This window comes from Alnus glutinosa, chromosome 4 (genome assembly GCF_958979055.1).
Source record: "Alnus glutinosa chromosome 4, dhAlnGlut1.1, whole genome shotgun sequence".
NCBI classification, from domain to species: domain Eukaryota; kingdom Viridiplantae; phylum Streptophyta; class Magnoliopsida; order Fagales; family Betulaceae; genus Alnus; species Alnus glutinosa.
The window spans coordinates 6,958,385-6,973,701 of NC_084889.1; the positions used below are offsets into that span (position 1 = coordinate 6,958,385).

At 33.4% G+C, this 15,317-nt stretch overlaps 1 protein-coding gene and 1 long non-coding RNA gene across 2 annotated transcripts; both read left to right on the forward strand.

The window, feature by feature from the left end:
* The first annotated feature begins 2,594 nt into the window (after nt 1–2,594).
* Nucleotides 2,595–7,113, forward strand: LOC133865858 (NAC domain-containing protein 17-like). Its single transcript, XM_062302358.1, has 5 exons — nt 2,595–3,005; nt 4,279–4,556; nt 4,640–4,942; nt 5,597–6,170; nt 6,570–7,113. Exons 1-5 carry the CDS (start codon nt 2,825–2,827, stop codon nt 6,938–6,940), a joined length of 1,707 nt encoding a protein of 568 aa, XP_062158342.1. The 5' UTR covers nt 2,595–2,824; the 3' UTR covers nt 6,941–7,113.
* Nucleotides 7,114–8,947: 1,834 nt separating this feature from the next.
* On the forward strand, nt 8,948–10,098 carry LOC133867358 (uncharacterized). Its single transcript, XR_009900043.1, has 2 exons — nt 8,948–9,249; nt 9,790–10,098. It is a non-coding gene; the product is annotated as an uncharacterized LOC133867358 (long non-coding RNA).
* The last annotated feature ends 5,219 nt before the right edge of the window (nt 10,099–15,317 follow it).

The following is a 15,317-nucleotide window of genomic DNA, read 5'->3' on the forward strand; positions in this document are numbered from 1 at the left end:
ACAAGACACGATCTGAGATTTGCGTTAATTCTAGCCGTTGATTTGCGTGGGAACCAGTCTTTTGTATCTGAAGAGTCCGTACATGCGTAGTGGCAGTACAACTAAGATATAGACCATTCAAAAAAATGTTATTTAATATACAGCATGTGATTAGGATAATTTGATAATGAAAATAAGTCTTTAATTTTGCTTTATAAGTTCTCATTTATTTAAAGACCGATGTCCCCAAGAGATAGCTTAATCGACTGAGGATCACATTTTATAAAGTGGAGGTCACTAGTTCGAATCTCCCATCCTCCTCTCGTGTGAACATGTCAAAAAAAATAAAAATAAATAAAGACTAATTTTACTGATATATTATTTTAATAATACAATAATTGTATAACAGTCTACTAAATAATATTCTTATATATATATCGAATTATATAATACTAACCATACGAAATAATATACCTTAAAAAAAGAAATACTACGATTCTAGGAAGAGTATAACTACTTGCCAATTAAATTGAAGTAGAGAACATTTGAGGTTATTTCTTATTCTAAAAAAAGGGTATAAAATCATATTATTGTTTATGAGCAATCATCCAAACTACATATTATTAACAATATATAACGCTGCTGAGCGTGCGAAAATATATATAATTAGTGGCAAAAACAGGAATTTATCTTAGTAATGACATAAATGAAATAATAAAATTTACATGATAATATATTTTTTTTCTCTTTATATACTATGTTTTTATTATATACAAAAGTATGGTAAACACAATTCAAAATAAAAATCATAATACGGTAATATATGCCATAATTATTTATTGTAAATGGAATAGTCATTCTGCATAATTTAAAGTACATAATTTTTTTTATATATTTTTTTAAATAAATATGACACATGTCATTATTTTATTGGTGTTGACGTGATACACTAACAAAATTCGTTAAGTGTTTTAACAGAATTTGATTACAGTTACTAATTTGTTGTTTTTGCATATCCTGAGAACCTTTGAATTATTTATTATACTGCATAAAGCGATTTTATACTTTATGCCAACCACAAATATTGATTTTGCATTTATCCTTTAATTTTATTAGAGAATATCCAAAATTTATACTAAATGTTAGATTTGATATAAGACGACACCATAAAGAGTTTTAAGAAAAAGTTTGTACTTTATGTTCCGTTTGTTTGGTAGTAAAATGTTTTCTATCGTAAAATATTTTCAATGAAATCATTTTTCCTTGAAAGTATTTTCGGCGTTTGGTTCGTACGAAAAAATTAACAACGGCGTAAAACGGAATCCGGAAACGATTTCGTTTTCCAAAAATTAAATAGGCTTTTACGATCAAACTGAAAATGATTTTCATTGACCATTATTTTCTCCCTCACCAAACACTGAAAAATACTGAAAACATTTTATAAAAAATATTTTACGACGAAACAAACAGAGCATTAAACTATGAATCAGTTTAGTAATTCCTAAAAAATTAATACATGAATATAATCACACTGCCTCTCTTATTTATCAATCTTTCACTCCCATATATCTCCTTCACCTTTTCTGTTCATGTTCATGGCGTTTATGTACATTTATATCAAATTTAACAATTTTATTTGAAGTGAAATTGAATTTTAAGGAACTATCTCTTATTAGTCCATTTAGATAATTAGTTCCTAACTTCTATAGCTTGTTATTCAATGAAAATCTTAAACTCATTGTAATTTCATAATTATCAAAATAAATTGTATGGCCTTTTTTAATGAATAATGATTCAATGCCACCCAAATATACAACTTTTTACCACATTGCCTATGTGGCAAGGTAGTCCCCTACTACTTTTTGAGTTTTTTAATTTTTTAAAAATAAATTAAGGTGGGGGACCATATTGCCACATAGACAAGGTGGTGAAAAGTTGTATATTTAGGTGGTAGTGAATCATTACTCTTTTTTAATAGCTTGAGTGTATTGTTAATAGAATAATGATTCACTGCCATATAAAGATACAACTTTTCACCACCTTGCCTATGTGGCAAGGTGGTCCCCCACTATTTTTTGAATTTTTTTATTTTTTAAAAATAAATTAAGGTGAGGGACCACTTTGCCACATAGGCAAGATGGTGAAAAATTGTATATTTAGGTGGTAGTGAATCATTACTCATTGTTAATATGTATTAAGGTTGTTTAACAAATGAGCTATTTAACAATCTATTATCTAATATATATATTTGTACCATAAATGGAACAATTGGTTCTTAAACCGGTACAGGAAAACCATAGCCCATCAGCCACATCTGATTTTACCATAAACCAAACGCACCCTTAGGGCAAATTTTCCTGAAATTTAAGGTGCCAATTATCCCATGCATTAAACCCACTTAAGCTCATGCAATCTTAAACTTTCCCAAACCAGTCAAATCTAACTTACTCAATCATAGAAAACAACTCTCCACCACTCACCACACACGCACTCACTCCCACATCACTCTCTGTGCTCCCCAACCCACATAACACAGCCCTCTATAAGAAATTATTTTCCGATGGCTTATCTTTCAAGGAAACTTCGAGGTCGCTTCATATTACTTAGCCCGCCCGCCCGCCACACCACCTCTCGGACCACAACATTGTTTGACCAAACCACCACTCGCAGTCGCAGTCCAAAACCCTCGCTCTCTTTCTCTCTCTCTCTCTCTCTCTGATCCAAAATCGGATCACGTAGAATCCAATTCTCTATATTCTGAGATCCCCAATTTCGCGTTCTCACTGAATCATCTAGAATACCCAAGGAGATCGTATATTTTTAGGCTTTTTGTTTCGAGGAATCGATGAAGGTGAAACCGGAGTCGTGTTTGGGGGACGACGTGTGGCCGCCGGGGTTTCGGTTCCACCCAACCGACGAGGAGTTGGTCCTGTACTATCTGAAGAGGAAGATCTGTGGGAAAAAACTCAAGCTCGATATCATCCGCGAGACCGACGTTTACAAGTGGGAGCCCGAGGAATTGCCCGGTAATGATTTTGTTTTCCTCTTTGTTCTTTTATATTTGTTGAGTTTCTTGGAACGTTGACCTGGTTTCTTTTGGAATTTGGTCAATATTTTGTTTTGTTTGTGTTTTGCTGTTTGGATTAATGGGTTCAGGTCAAAATTTTGTGTGGTTTGATTGATTGGTTTTGAAATTGAGTCGGGTTTAAGTCAAAGCTATTTTTTAGTTGATTGCTTATGGCCGGAATTGAAATGGGTTTGGTTGCACTTCGCTTTGGTGTAAAATTCGGCTCCTTGCTTAGGAATTATTTGGGTTCGAGTTGAAGTTTGGTTTTGTTTGAGTTTGATTGAAACTTATGTTGGTTTATTAGTTTTGGTTTGACATGATATGTTGTTTGTCTGGATTGGTAGCAAATCTTTCTTTTTAATTTGCTTTTGCTAACTTTTTGTTTCAGTTAGGGGCTATTATTTGGTTTCTCCACATCTGTGGTTGGTGTTGTTTGGCATATGCATTCAATTGGGTTTGCTAGTCTAGAATTGATTTAGATGCAAGACTTTATTGTTTTATCATAACATAAGCTATTACAGATTCATACCTGATTAACTCAATTTAACTTCCTTGTTACTGTTTTCAGTCTTAACTATTGCTTACTACTGTTTACAAATCCTCTAGAGGGAATATAAACAGGTTTTAGCGCACTTTAAGAATCCCTCAAATGGTGAACCAGAGCTGGCAATTGCCCTTGAAAATTGAGTTAAGCTCTTTTGGCTGAATCGGACTCGATAGAATTCTTGTTATCAGAGGGCTAGTTTGGGTTTAATGAAGTTTATATGGTTGTATTGTTTTGCAGCTGTGTAACATTTTTAGTTGATAGTTAGGATTGGCACCTGAAGGAATTTATTGATTAAAATTGTATTGGGGAATGCTATAGTTTCTTTTACCGTCAGCATTTTTTTTTTTTTTTTTTTTTTACTATTCTAACAATTGTTTAGGGTACAAGTGAAGCTAACTGTATGGTTCTTTTTTTGGTGTACTGAATTATTGGCTTCTTTATTTTTTTTTAGTTAATCTATATTCAGGGTTGATCTATTATTTTGGGTTATCTATGTAGTTGATTTAAGAGTATCAGTGTTGAAGTTTACAGATTTGCAACTATCTAGCAGTTTGTTTTGTTCTCATCTGTTACTCTTGATTCTTATAAGTTCGAGAAGGAAGTGAGCTTTGTTGGATTTAACTACTTTAAGATTTGATTCAAAGGTTGGAGTGATTGAATTTTGGTTTTTTGATTGAATATGCAGCACAATCTATACTGAAAACCGGAGATAGGCAATGGTTCTTTTTCAGTCCAAGAGATAGGAAGTACCCTAATGGAGGAAGGTCAAATAGGGCAACCAGAAATGGGTATTGGAAAGCAACAGGAAAGGATCGTAGCATTGCATGCAACTCTCGGACGGTTGGAGTGAAGAAGACCCTGGTTTTCTATAGAGGTCGTGCACCTAGTGGGGAACGCACCGACTGGGTGATGCACGAATATACTGTGGATGAGGAGGAGCTTAAGAGATGCCAGAATGTACAGGTATTGCCTCAAGTAACATAATTTTGATTACTTTTTATTATTTGGCTTCTGTTAACTGAAGTTGGATGCTTTCTGTATTTCAGGAGTATTATGCACTCTACAAGGTTTTCAAAAAAAGTGGACCTGGTCCTAAAAATGGGGAGCAATACGGGGCACCATTTAAAGAAGAAGACTGGGTTGATGATGAATGTCCAGATTTTAACAATTCTACTGATAGGGATATATCGGTGAAGCAACTCATTGAAGTTACTTCTGTCACTGATGTGAGAATCAATGGTCAATTCCAGTCTACATTAGATGAATTTGAGGAGTTCCTTGGGGGAATTGCAGATGAGCCTGTGCTTGACCAGCCACAAATCAATGATTCTGCTCACATCCTATATCAGGTTGGCAATCTAGTATAATTTTCTTTGTGAACGATTTTTCTTTGCTGCATGTTCTTTCTTTCCAGTATTAGTTTCTCTTCTTTCTTTTTTTCTTTGCCTTCTTCATGTGTTGGTCCATTTGGGTGTTGAATCCGAATATTATTCGAACTCACTGCGTGAATTACGGGGTTTGACTTTGTGAGATAAAATTTGAAAAAATTTGAAAATGTTGAATAAAATATGATTTCTTTTTGAAAAAAGTAGAATATTATTCGAAACAAACACACAATAAACAAATATTTATTCAGAAGGTGATATTGGTGCTGCTTATTATTTTTGTATGCTTACATGGCAACTGTTCATAACAAATTGGGGTGCAGCTTATTTTTCTGAATCATGGGTCTAAGTTTGGGCAGCCTATGTGGTAATTGTTGTGGTATTATTTATTATCTCCTCCTCCTATTGGAGAAACCTGCCTAGTTTAGTTTTGGAGCAAGAAACATTATGCTTTTACATTTCATTCTTGTGTGTTTGTTGTATTATGTGGCCAATGGTCCTTGTAAATGGCTTCTCCCAGGAGTGCTAGGTTAGGTCAGGGGTTCAATTATGTGTGAGTTGAATAATTGATTTTGCATTGTGTTAGCTAATGTATTATTTTGTAATTTCATCATATAGGTTGGCGAGGAAGACACACAAAGTACTATGGTGGATCCATCCTCCAAGGAAGTTATCACTGCTGAAGCTTTAAGAGTGCTGCACCCAAGTGGTCAGCTGTATGACGTGCAGGCCAGCTTTGGCTATACACAGTCAACTACTTCTCAATTGCAATTTTACGAGACGCCTGAGATTACATCTGCCCCCAATCTTCATAAACCTGAACCTCTCATAATACAAGAAGAGGACTTCCTGGAAATCGATGATCTGATTGGTCCTCAACCTAGTTTTTCATCAGACAATGACAGAACTGTGGAGAACTTGCTGTTTGAGGAGCCTGATGGATTAAGCGAGTTTGACTTATTCCATGATGCTGCCATGTTTCTTCATGACATGGGGCCAATAAGTCAGGCAATTGCAGATCCATATGCGAATATCCTTGAGAATAATACTCTAAACCAGTTTGATTATCAGTTGCAACCCAATCTAGATGGTGCTGGTCAGATTGACAATCAACTGTGGACACACGATCTAAGAAGAAACATCAATACTTCAGCAGAATCAAATCTGGGTTCTTTTTCTCTACCTCCCTCAGGTAATTAAACATGCAGAGATTCAGTGCCCATGCTTTTGCTTGGTTATCACTTTGCCTTTCTTACTGAGCTGTCTTTGATTTGGACAAAAGGTTCTGGCTTCACCCGCCCATCCACACAGAGCTCTTGTTCAGATGGATGGTTTTGGTTGACATGCCATACTGCACATGGCAAGAAACCTACGTAAAAATCGGAAGCCAGCTTTCAAGGGCTCTTCCGAACAAGTATCTTGTTGTGCACCATAACTATTGTTTGGAATTAATGATTTGAACATATAATTTTCTGATTAATTTCTGTTACTTTTGGGAAAAAACAAAATCAAGTTTAAGCCTGTTTGGAAAGATCTGTATATGTTATGCTGTCGACATTTGTTAATATTTGTGGCTTCTGGTTATGTTTAGGTGTTGTATATGAATCTACCAATTTTCCTATCCAAGAAAATCAAAATCAAAATGGCAATGAGGGCGGTGGTGCTGCGGGTGGGTTCTCTTCTGCACTGTGGTCATTTGTGGAGTCAATACCCACTACTCCTGCATCAGCTGCAGAGAATGTTTTGGTGACTCGGGCTTTTGAGCGAATGCCTAGCTTCAGTCGGCTGAGAGTGAATGTTAAAAGCACAACAGTTTCTGCTCGCAATAGTACTGAAACTATAAGGAGGGCAGGTAGTAGATGTAAGGGATTATTGTTCATTTCAGTTATTGGAGTGTTGTGTGCCATCTTGTGGGCGCTGATTGGAACTGTGAGACAATCGGGGACACGCATATCCCCATGAATATAAAAATGGGAAGTTTTCTGCTATTTTTATTCCTGCCATTGCCGGAATTAGTAGAATGCTCAGCATATTGTGAAAATAAGGATTTCATACTTCTCTGTGAATTTTGAATGTAAAGGGTGGATTTTAGTAGCAATGTCAGAAGGAAATATATCTATAGTTTTTGCTTATAATATCGAAAGGAAGTATGACTAGAAATGAATTGCTGCAGGCTGCTGCCTTCTTGCTCTGCAAAAAAGTAAATTTATTTAATCCATTCTTGATACTCACCAACACTATAGTATCTACTTAGGTATAACCTCGTCAAGGGAAGGTGATATTGAAAAATGTTAATGGATGTGATTTCTCACATTTATTTTCTCAAATTTTCAAGAAATTTTCTCAGATTTTCAAGAAATTCATATAGATTTTTATCGCCTGCAATCGAATGGGATGATATTAGATATTCTTACTAGCTAGCTGATCTTCTATACCAATCCCAACAGCATGTTAGTGTCAGTAGAAGGCGTATGAGCCATGATATAGACTTCTAATGGAAGTTTAAGACGTATGGATGCCTAGAGTAAATGATTGTGACGTGAAATTTTTGTTTGAATAAGCGATTGATTTGATATAAAATATAAAAAAGTTTGAAATTATTTTATAGAAATGTGAAAAAGTTTTATTTTGTAATGAGTTTTTTTTTTATTTAAATAATAATAAAAAATTATTGATGTGATATAAATGGTGAAAAAAAAAATGTTTTGAATTTGACTTTTTTTTGGGGAGAAGTGAAAAAAAATTAGAAAGGGAGATGAGAGTGTTGCCAAATACACTATACACAAAGTATGTCTAGCAGATTTTTTTTTTTTTTTTTTTTTTTAAATGAAAACTATTTGCCGCAATACACTTTGTACACAAAGTGTACACACAAAAAACTATTTGTCACCATACACTTTGTATACAAGAAACATTACTCAAATACTTAAGGCAACTTAGGCTGTAGGCGCTAGAAATTGTGGTACGCACAAAAGTACAATAAACGTGAGTAAATAACTACCTATAAAAGTAGGTAATTTCTCTATAGAGAAAAAGTCGATTCAACTGTAGATATGCTGATAGCCTCGTGAAAGATTAAAGTGAGGATTGAGTCTTGATAAGCACTTTGTATAATTTAGGGTCAAAGGGATGCCTCATGATCACCCTTAGTCTCTCTCTCTTCTTTCTATTTTTATTTATTTATTTATTTTTAGGATATCATTTTTGTTATTTATTTGAAAGAAAAACAAACATAAGTCTTAGATTTAAAATTTTGTAAACTCTGTTCTAAATTGAACAAATTTAAAGAATTAAGATCTAAAAGACATTATTTTCCCTTTTATTTACTCAAAAAAGCTCGGCTTTTGACTAAGAGCATTTTTAGTAGCCTCACCAAATTAGTTTTTTAGCTATTTTGGTGAGCCAATTTGATGAAAACTCTTAAAAACCACTCCCAGCAGCCTCACCATTTTAACCAAAAAAATTTGATGACTGAAATTACTAGTCAAATTAGACCAGGCATTTTCACTCAACAACCCACTCACCAAATTTTGTTTCACCTTTCTCTCTCACATGATTAGCACACTTTTTTCCTTTTTTCTCTCATTTTTTTCTCCCATCTCCCATCTCTCACACGATATTGTCCTTATTTCATGGATATGAATGATTTTTTGTAAAAAAGATTATATAAAAAAAAAAAATATATGAAAAAATTATTATTTAAATGGAATAGTGAATATTGACTAGTTAAAATGGTGAGGCTGCTGGGGGAATTTTAATAAAGTGGCTCACCAGAATAGAAAAAAGTGATTTTTAGTTATTTTGGTGAGTAAAATTTGGTGAGGCTACTAGGAATGCTCTAAAGAAAGCAAATTGATAAAAATGTATATATAAAACAACAAGAGAATGCCTTATTTCCGGATGGTATGTAAAGTCTTTCTTTTACGGCGTCCGATTAAAGGTTGACAAGTAAGCTAAAAAACACAAAAATACAATAAATATGAAAACACCAAATCCTTTTAGTTTGTCTTGCTCATTCAACACTTTAAAAGTTAAAACCCACTTAACAGAAACCACTAGAGCCATTTACACCTGCCTCCTCCTTCGCTAAACGCCGCCGCCGAAATTAGCCAAAGGCAACCGCACCGCCCTGCCGGTCTAGGCATGATTTACTCGTGATTTCTTTTTCTTACGGCCTTTTCTTCCACTGCAAGTAAACCCATTTTCACTCTCCCCCCCTGTACGACCCATTTGGTTGTCCGTGTATTATCTTTTGTTGCCTTAATATGAAGGTACATTTTGGGTCTTGAATGTTCATGTGGACTTGGTTCTTGTCTATTTATTTTGGATTTAGTCATTTTGTCTCTTGCTTTTAGAATTTCTTGATCTTGAATGTTACTGTTTCTTATTACGCTTTTTTGTAAAATTTATTAATTTTGGGTAATTTTCATGTCCTCCTTGGTAGTTTTAGCTGGCCCTAGTTTGGTTTTTCTTGTAACTGGTATGGGATTTCCTTTTCCATTTAGGGATTTGGATCGAATTTTCTTCTTAATATCCATTCCGTCTTTTGTTCACAAGACTTGTCATTTCTTTATTTATTTCTTCTGGGAATTCTTGGTATTTAAAGCTTTTTTGATGTTAAAAGAAACTCTATTTGGATATTGTAATGGAAGTTTATCTTCAAATGCTCGGGAGAAAAATCATCTACAGTTTTCAGAGATCACACATGATTTCCATCAAATTTTGATAGATTTCTTGTTTCAAGATTGCCCATCTGAAGCTTTCATTATTTTCCATTTTGTTTTTGTAAATATTTGTTTCTTCAACTACAGATGGACAAGAATCCAAGCAGGGCAATTTCTTTGTTCTGGGCCGCGATAAATGCTGGGGACCGGGTCGATAGTGCCTTGAAACATGTCAATTGTGATGAGATAATCGGATCCATCTGATGAAGCAATTGAGGCTCTTAAATCTTTCATGGCTTTGGTTCTCTATTAATGCAGTATACTAGGGAAACTTGGCCTGAATAGTAGTTTTGTTGGAATTTCACTTTGATCCAAGACTAGTTGAATGAAATTTGTTGAAGGAATTTTGTTTGGATTGTCTTAATGTTTTATCAATGATGGGAATCTCATTTCGCCTGTTGCCATCTATTGAAATTTCATTTTGAAATCTGCTTAACCATATTTGCAGAACATTTCACAGTTAAAGATTGTTCCACTCAGAACATTTCTCGTTAGGCTAATTGTTGAACCAATTTAATAGAACATCAAATATATATATATATATATGGTTTGGTAAGTCAAAATAAACATCCCATTCATTCCAATTCGATAATTACATTAGTTCCAAGCAATCAATCAAATCACTCAAACCAATTGGCCCAAGGCAATTTCCCGCTTTCTTTCTACTTACAATTGCAGCCATAGGGGTAGGCAAATTATTCGACTACCACCTACCGACCGTAACCAAATTGACATTAACCACCTATCGACTATACCGACAAAGTTGACTTAACTGGACCGAATTTATCTACTTAACCTCTTACTGAACGTTTTGTGGGCAAATTATTAGATTACCGCTTACCGAACTATAACCGAATCGACATCGATTGCCTACCGACAAAGTTGACTTAACCGACTTAATCGAACCGACGCCTACCCCTATGCAGCCACCACAAAAACAGAGAAAAACAACTTCCTGCGAAGGAGAGCTACGTACAAGCGCAAGAATCTATTGCGCTCGAGCTCAAGAAGTTGCCTACGCTCGTGCGCTCCTACAGGTAGGGGTGAGCAAAAACCCGCGGACCTGCCCCAACCCGTACCCCCGCCCCTAAAAACACGGGTTTTAGTGTTTTTTTAACGGGTACGAGTTGAATTTTTACCAACCCGTGCGGGGCGGGGTGCGGGTTTATTTTTATTTTTTTTTCACGGATCCCTGCCCCGCCCCGCCCCGTGTATCATGACAGATCTCCTGGCAAAGACCAGGCTGCAAGGTAGGGTGGATCGTGACAGATCTCTTGGCAGAGAAAATCTGCAGGAGCAAGAAGGGTGGATAACAATTCCGTTTTACCGATGATGTTGCTTGGGTAATTGAAATGGTCGAGGAAACCCCCAATTACGGATGCATCCAATTTTAACAGTTGTAGCTGTGAATGATTTTGCCAATCCATTATAGGCACTGTCAGTTGCTCAGCCTCTTGTTTGGCGAGTGTTGTAGGATTTGCAGTTCAAGCATTTCTGGGCCACGACATGGTACTGCACTTTTGATGTTTTCCCACAGTCATTGCAAAGTATCCATGTCAAATTTCTCCCATACCTTGGACATATTACAAACAGACTTGGAGCAGAGGGGGCAAGCATATTTGTTTGATGAGCAAAACAATATAGAACAGATCAGTAAAATTGTACACCAGAAGGTAGAGAGAGAGACGGAGAAGAAACTGCCAGCACTCACTGAAGATGAACCCGCGCGGATCCCCGCCCCATCCCCACCCGCCCCGCACGGTTGCAGGGGTTTTTTTGCGGGGTGCGGGGTCAAAAAAAGACCATCCCCCCCCCCCCCCCCTCCCCCCGCCCCATGCTCAGCCCTACCTACAGGAGGCTCCAGCTAACATCCTGCAAATTAAGTATGTTGTTATTTTCTCATCTTCAGCAAAGCAAAACCCATATTTAAAGAGAGAAAGTAGAGATAGAAAAGGCATGAAACTTTACCGGAAAGAGGATGGCTTTGGGTGGTGGCCTTTAGCAGATTTCGGTAGCTGGGTTTGGCTGAGTAGGAGGTGGGTTTTTTTAAGCAGATCCGGTGGAGTCTTTGCAAGGGAGAAAACTCAAAAAAATGCTATTTTCTCTATTATTATTATTTTTGGTATAAAATATTGTGTTTTTATATCTAATATTTAGAGTGTGTTTAGAAGATGTGTCAACATTTCATTAGAGACTACAAAAATAGAGTTTTACAACCCATTGGTATCAAAGGGGTTCTCATAAAACAAGGTTGACTATGGCCACGGGAGTGAGAAGCAAGTCCTCAAAAAGCTATTGCAGTTGACGTGCGTAAAATAAAAATTGGGAAAGGTTTACATACTTTTTTCAAATTACTACTAAATTGATAATGTATTCAACAAACTATCGATCACGATAATTTACCCTTTAAACTACAAAAAATTATAAATGTTTCTCAAATGACGAAATACATTTAATAAAATAAAAATAAAAATTGTACAAAAAAAAAAACTAAAACCATTTTTTTTCTTGGAATTAATGGGGTATTTTTGTCATATTGAATTTTTTTTAGGGTATTTTTTGTTTTTTCACTTGTCTTGAAGAGGAAATTAACAAATTTTTGGTAATTTAAAAAAACATTATCATAATCAAAAGCTGGAAAGACATATTATAATTACGAGTAATACTATAAGGAGGACTTGTATTATTCTTAAGTCTTTCTAAAATTGATGTGATTTATAAAATTACTATTTAATCAAAATATGATAATGATCTATCACATATTTAATGATAATTTTAAAAATCACATCAATATTTATTTATGGAATATCCAACCACTAAGCAATAAGTAATAATAGAAAGGATAAATTACTCTATAATTACATACTTGAAGGAGAATAGGTATACTTTTTACATAAAAATTTGATTGTGATGGCTCCTCATTTCACCCTTTTTTGTTCCTTTGTTTGGGACTGAGCCGTACCTCTCGACTTCGAACACTGTTCCAAAAACTTCCGCCACGTGAATTTGGAGTGTCGAGTGAGAATAAACCAAGTTTCTCTTTTTGTTAAGCACACCTTGTTTCTAATCCAAGTGAATCAAGTGACCACTTGGGTCAAAAATGTTTTCCCTATTTTTTAGAAGTGTTTTATGTTTAAATTATTTTTTTAAAAAAAAAAAAAAACCAAAAAGACAAAATAAAATTTTTAACAGGAGCATAACGATATATCAAGATTGCACCATCTTCTTGTAACAACAATAAATATTTACACCCTCGCCTACGTATTCATTTTAAGATCTAAATTTTATTTTGTTACATTTAATTGTAATGTTTCATCGTTTAACAGTTTTTAGTCATGTGACAACATATTTACTATATGAAAATATATAATTAAATTTATAAAATTTAAAATAGATTCTCATCAATAATTATCATATTTTCAACTAATCTTAGAAAACAAAAACTAAATGTGGATATACTTTCAAAAATAAATAATATATATATATATATATATATATATATATATATATATATATATATATATATATATATATATATATTTTTTTTTTTAACTTTTTACTTCTCATAAAATAAGCCTAATAACTAGAACAATATTTCATATGATTCATAAGAGAGAAAATAGTTACAAAATATATATATATATATATATTAGGGAGAAAAAATAAAAAAATATATATGATATTTTACATTCCTAGTGTTTGGTCTCAATTCAAATTTTGATCTTAAAACTTGAATTTTATATTAGTTTCAAAACTGAGATTTTTATTTATTTATAATTAAATTAATAATAAAAATAGTAAAAACCAATAATTATACATCTCGAGATGGAAAAAATAGGTTTAAATACGTTTTTGCTCCATGTGGTTTAATACCTTTAGGCCTCGTTTGGTTTGCGGATTAGACACATGGAAAGGAATAACTATTCCATTCTTTTGTTTGGTTGTATATTATTTAAGGGAATAGTTATTCCCACGGAATAACTATTCCCTTACGAAGAGGAATAGGTATTCCACTCAAAAAGGAGTGGAATGCCTATTCCTTTCCTATGGGAATAAATTAAATTTGTCTTTTGCCCAAAAACCCCAACCTTCTCAACACCCAAGTCTCTTATCCCTCTCTCTCTGTTTCTCAACTCATGGTGTGTTTTGATACGAAATTTTGACAATAAAATATAATTCTGATTCTACTTTTTTCAGAAATAAATCATATTTTATTCAACTTTTCAAAAAACAAATTATATTTTATTCAATTTTTTATAAACAAATTATATTTTATTCAATTTTTTCTAAAAAGTCAAATTTCAAAATTCACAAACAAAATAAAAATTTAATTCTGATTTCAAAAATTCATCACTCAAGTGCACCATCAATATCTTTCTCCATCTCTGCAATTATATTCTCATCCCCCTCTCTCTGTTTCTCAACCCAACTTAATTTGTTGTGGGGTAGTCTTTCTTCTTCTTCTTCTTTTTTTTTTTTTTTTTTCCTCCTCCTATGATTTAGCCTGCAGAATGCACTTAGACGTAGCAAAACGAGTACCTCTTAATATCGGGGGGACTCCAATTGCCTTGCGGAGGTTTGAGAAAAACTTTGTAAGCAAAGAACGAATGTTTGTTACTGAAAAACAAATAAAAAATAATAAAATAAAAATGGCTTTGTAGATGATTTATTTTTTTATGATGATTTTTTTTTTCTCTTATAAATCATTTTACTTTATAAGCAAAGAATGAATGTTTGTTGCTGGAAAACAAATAAAAAAGAAAGAAATAAAAAGGGCTTTGCAGATGATCTATTTTTTTTTTATTTTTTTTATGATGGTGATATGATGATTATGTGTGTGTGTGTGTGTGTGTGTTTTTTTTTTTTTTTTTTTTTTTTTTTTCCTTATAAATCATTTTGTAGCGTAATTGTATATGAAAGAAAAAAAAAGAAAAAAAAAGAAAAAAAAAAAGAAGCCATGAACTCTATGAAATTAAAAAAACAAAAAAAAAAAAAAAAACAAAAAAGGTCATAGTATGATTGTTTATGTTTCTTAAATAAAGAAAAAAAAATGTCCTCAAGAATATAAATTATATTTGTATTATAAGGGTATTTTAGAAAATTTGATTATAATATGATTCCATTCACCAATGTATTGCACTGTACCAAACAAAAGAATACATATGCAATGTTCTATTCCACCGTTACAACCAAACAAAAGAATAGGAATAGTTATTTCATTCCACCTTCATCTATTCCCATGAATAGTTATTCCTTTTCCTAATGGAATAGACATTCCGCAAACCAAACGAGGCCTTATTTTGTGTTCCCTATGATTCATTTTATATAGTAAATTTTTATTTATTTATAATTAAATTAATAATAAAAATAGTAAAAACCTATAATTATACATCTGAGATGGAAAAAATAGGTTTAAATACGTTTTTGCTCCATGAGGTTTAATACCTTTATTTTTTGTTCCCTATGATTCATTTTATATCGTAAATGTTATCTCATTTATGGCTAAAGACGGAGATGGTACTTAAAACAAAATTCAAATGAAAATGACTTTCAATAAAATATCAATAAAATAACAAAAAAATTCTAATTCCCCTTTTTTTTTTAAGAAATTACTT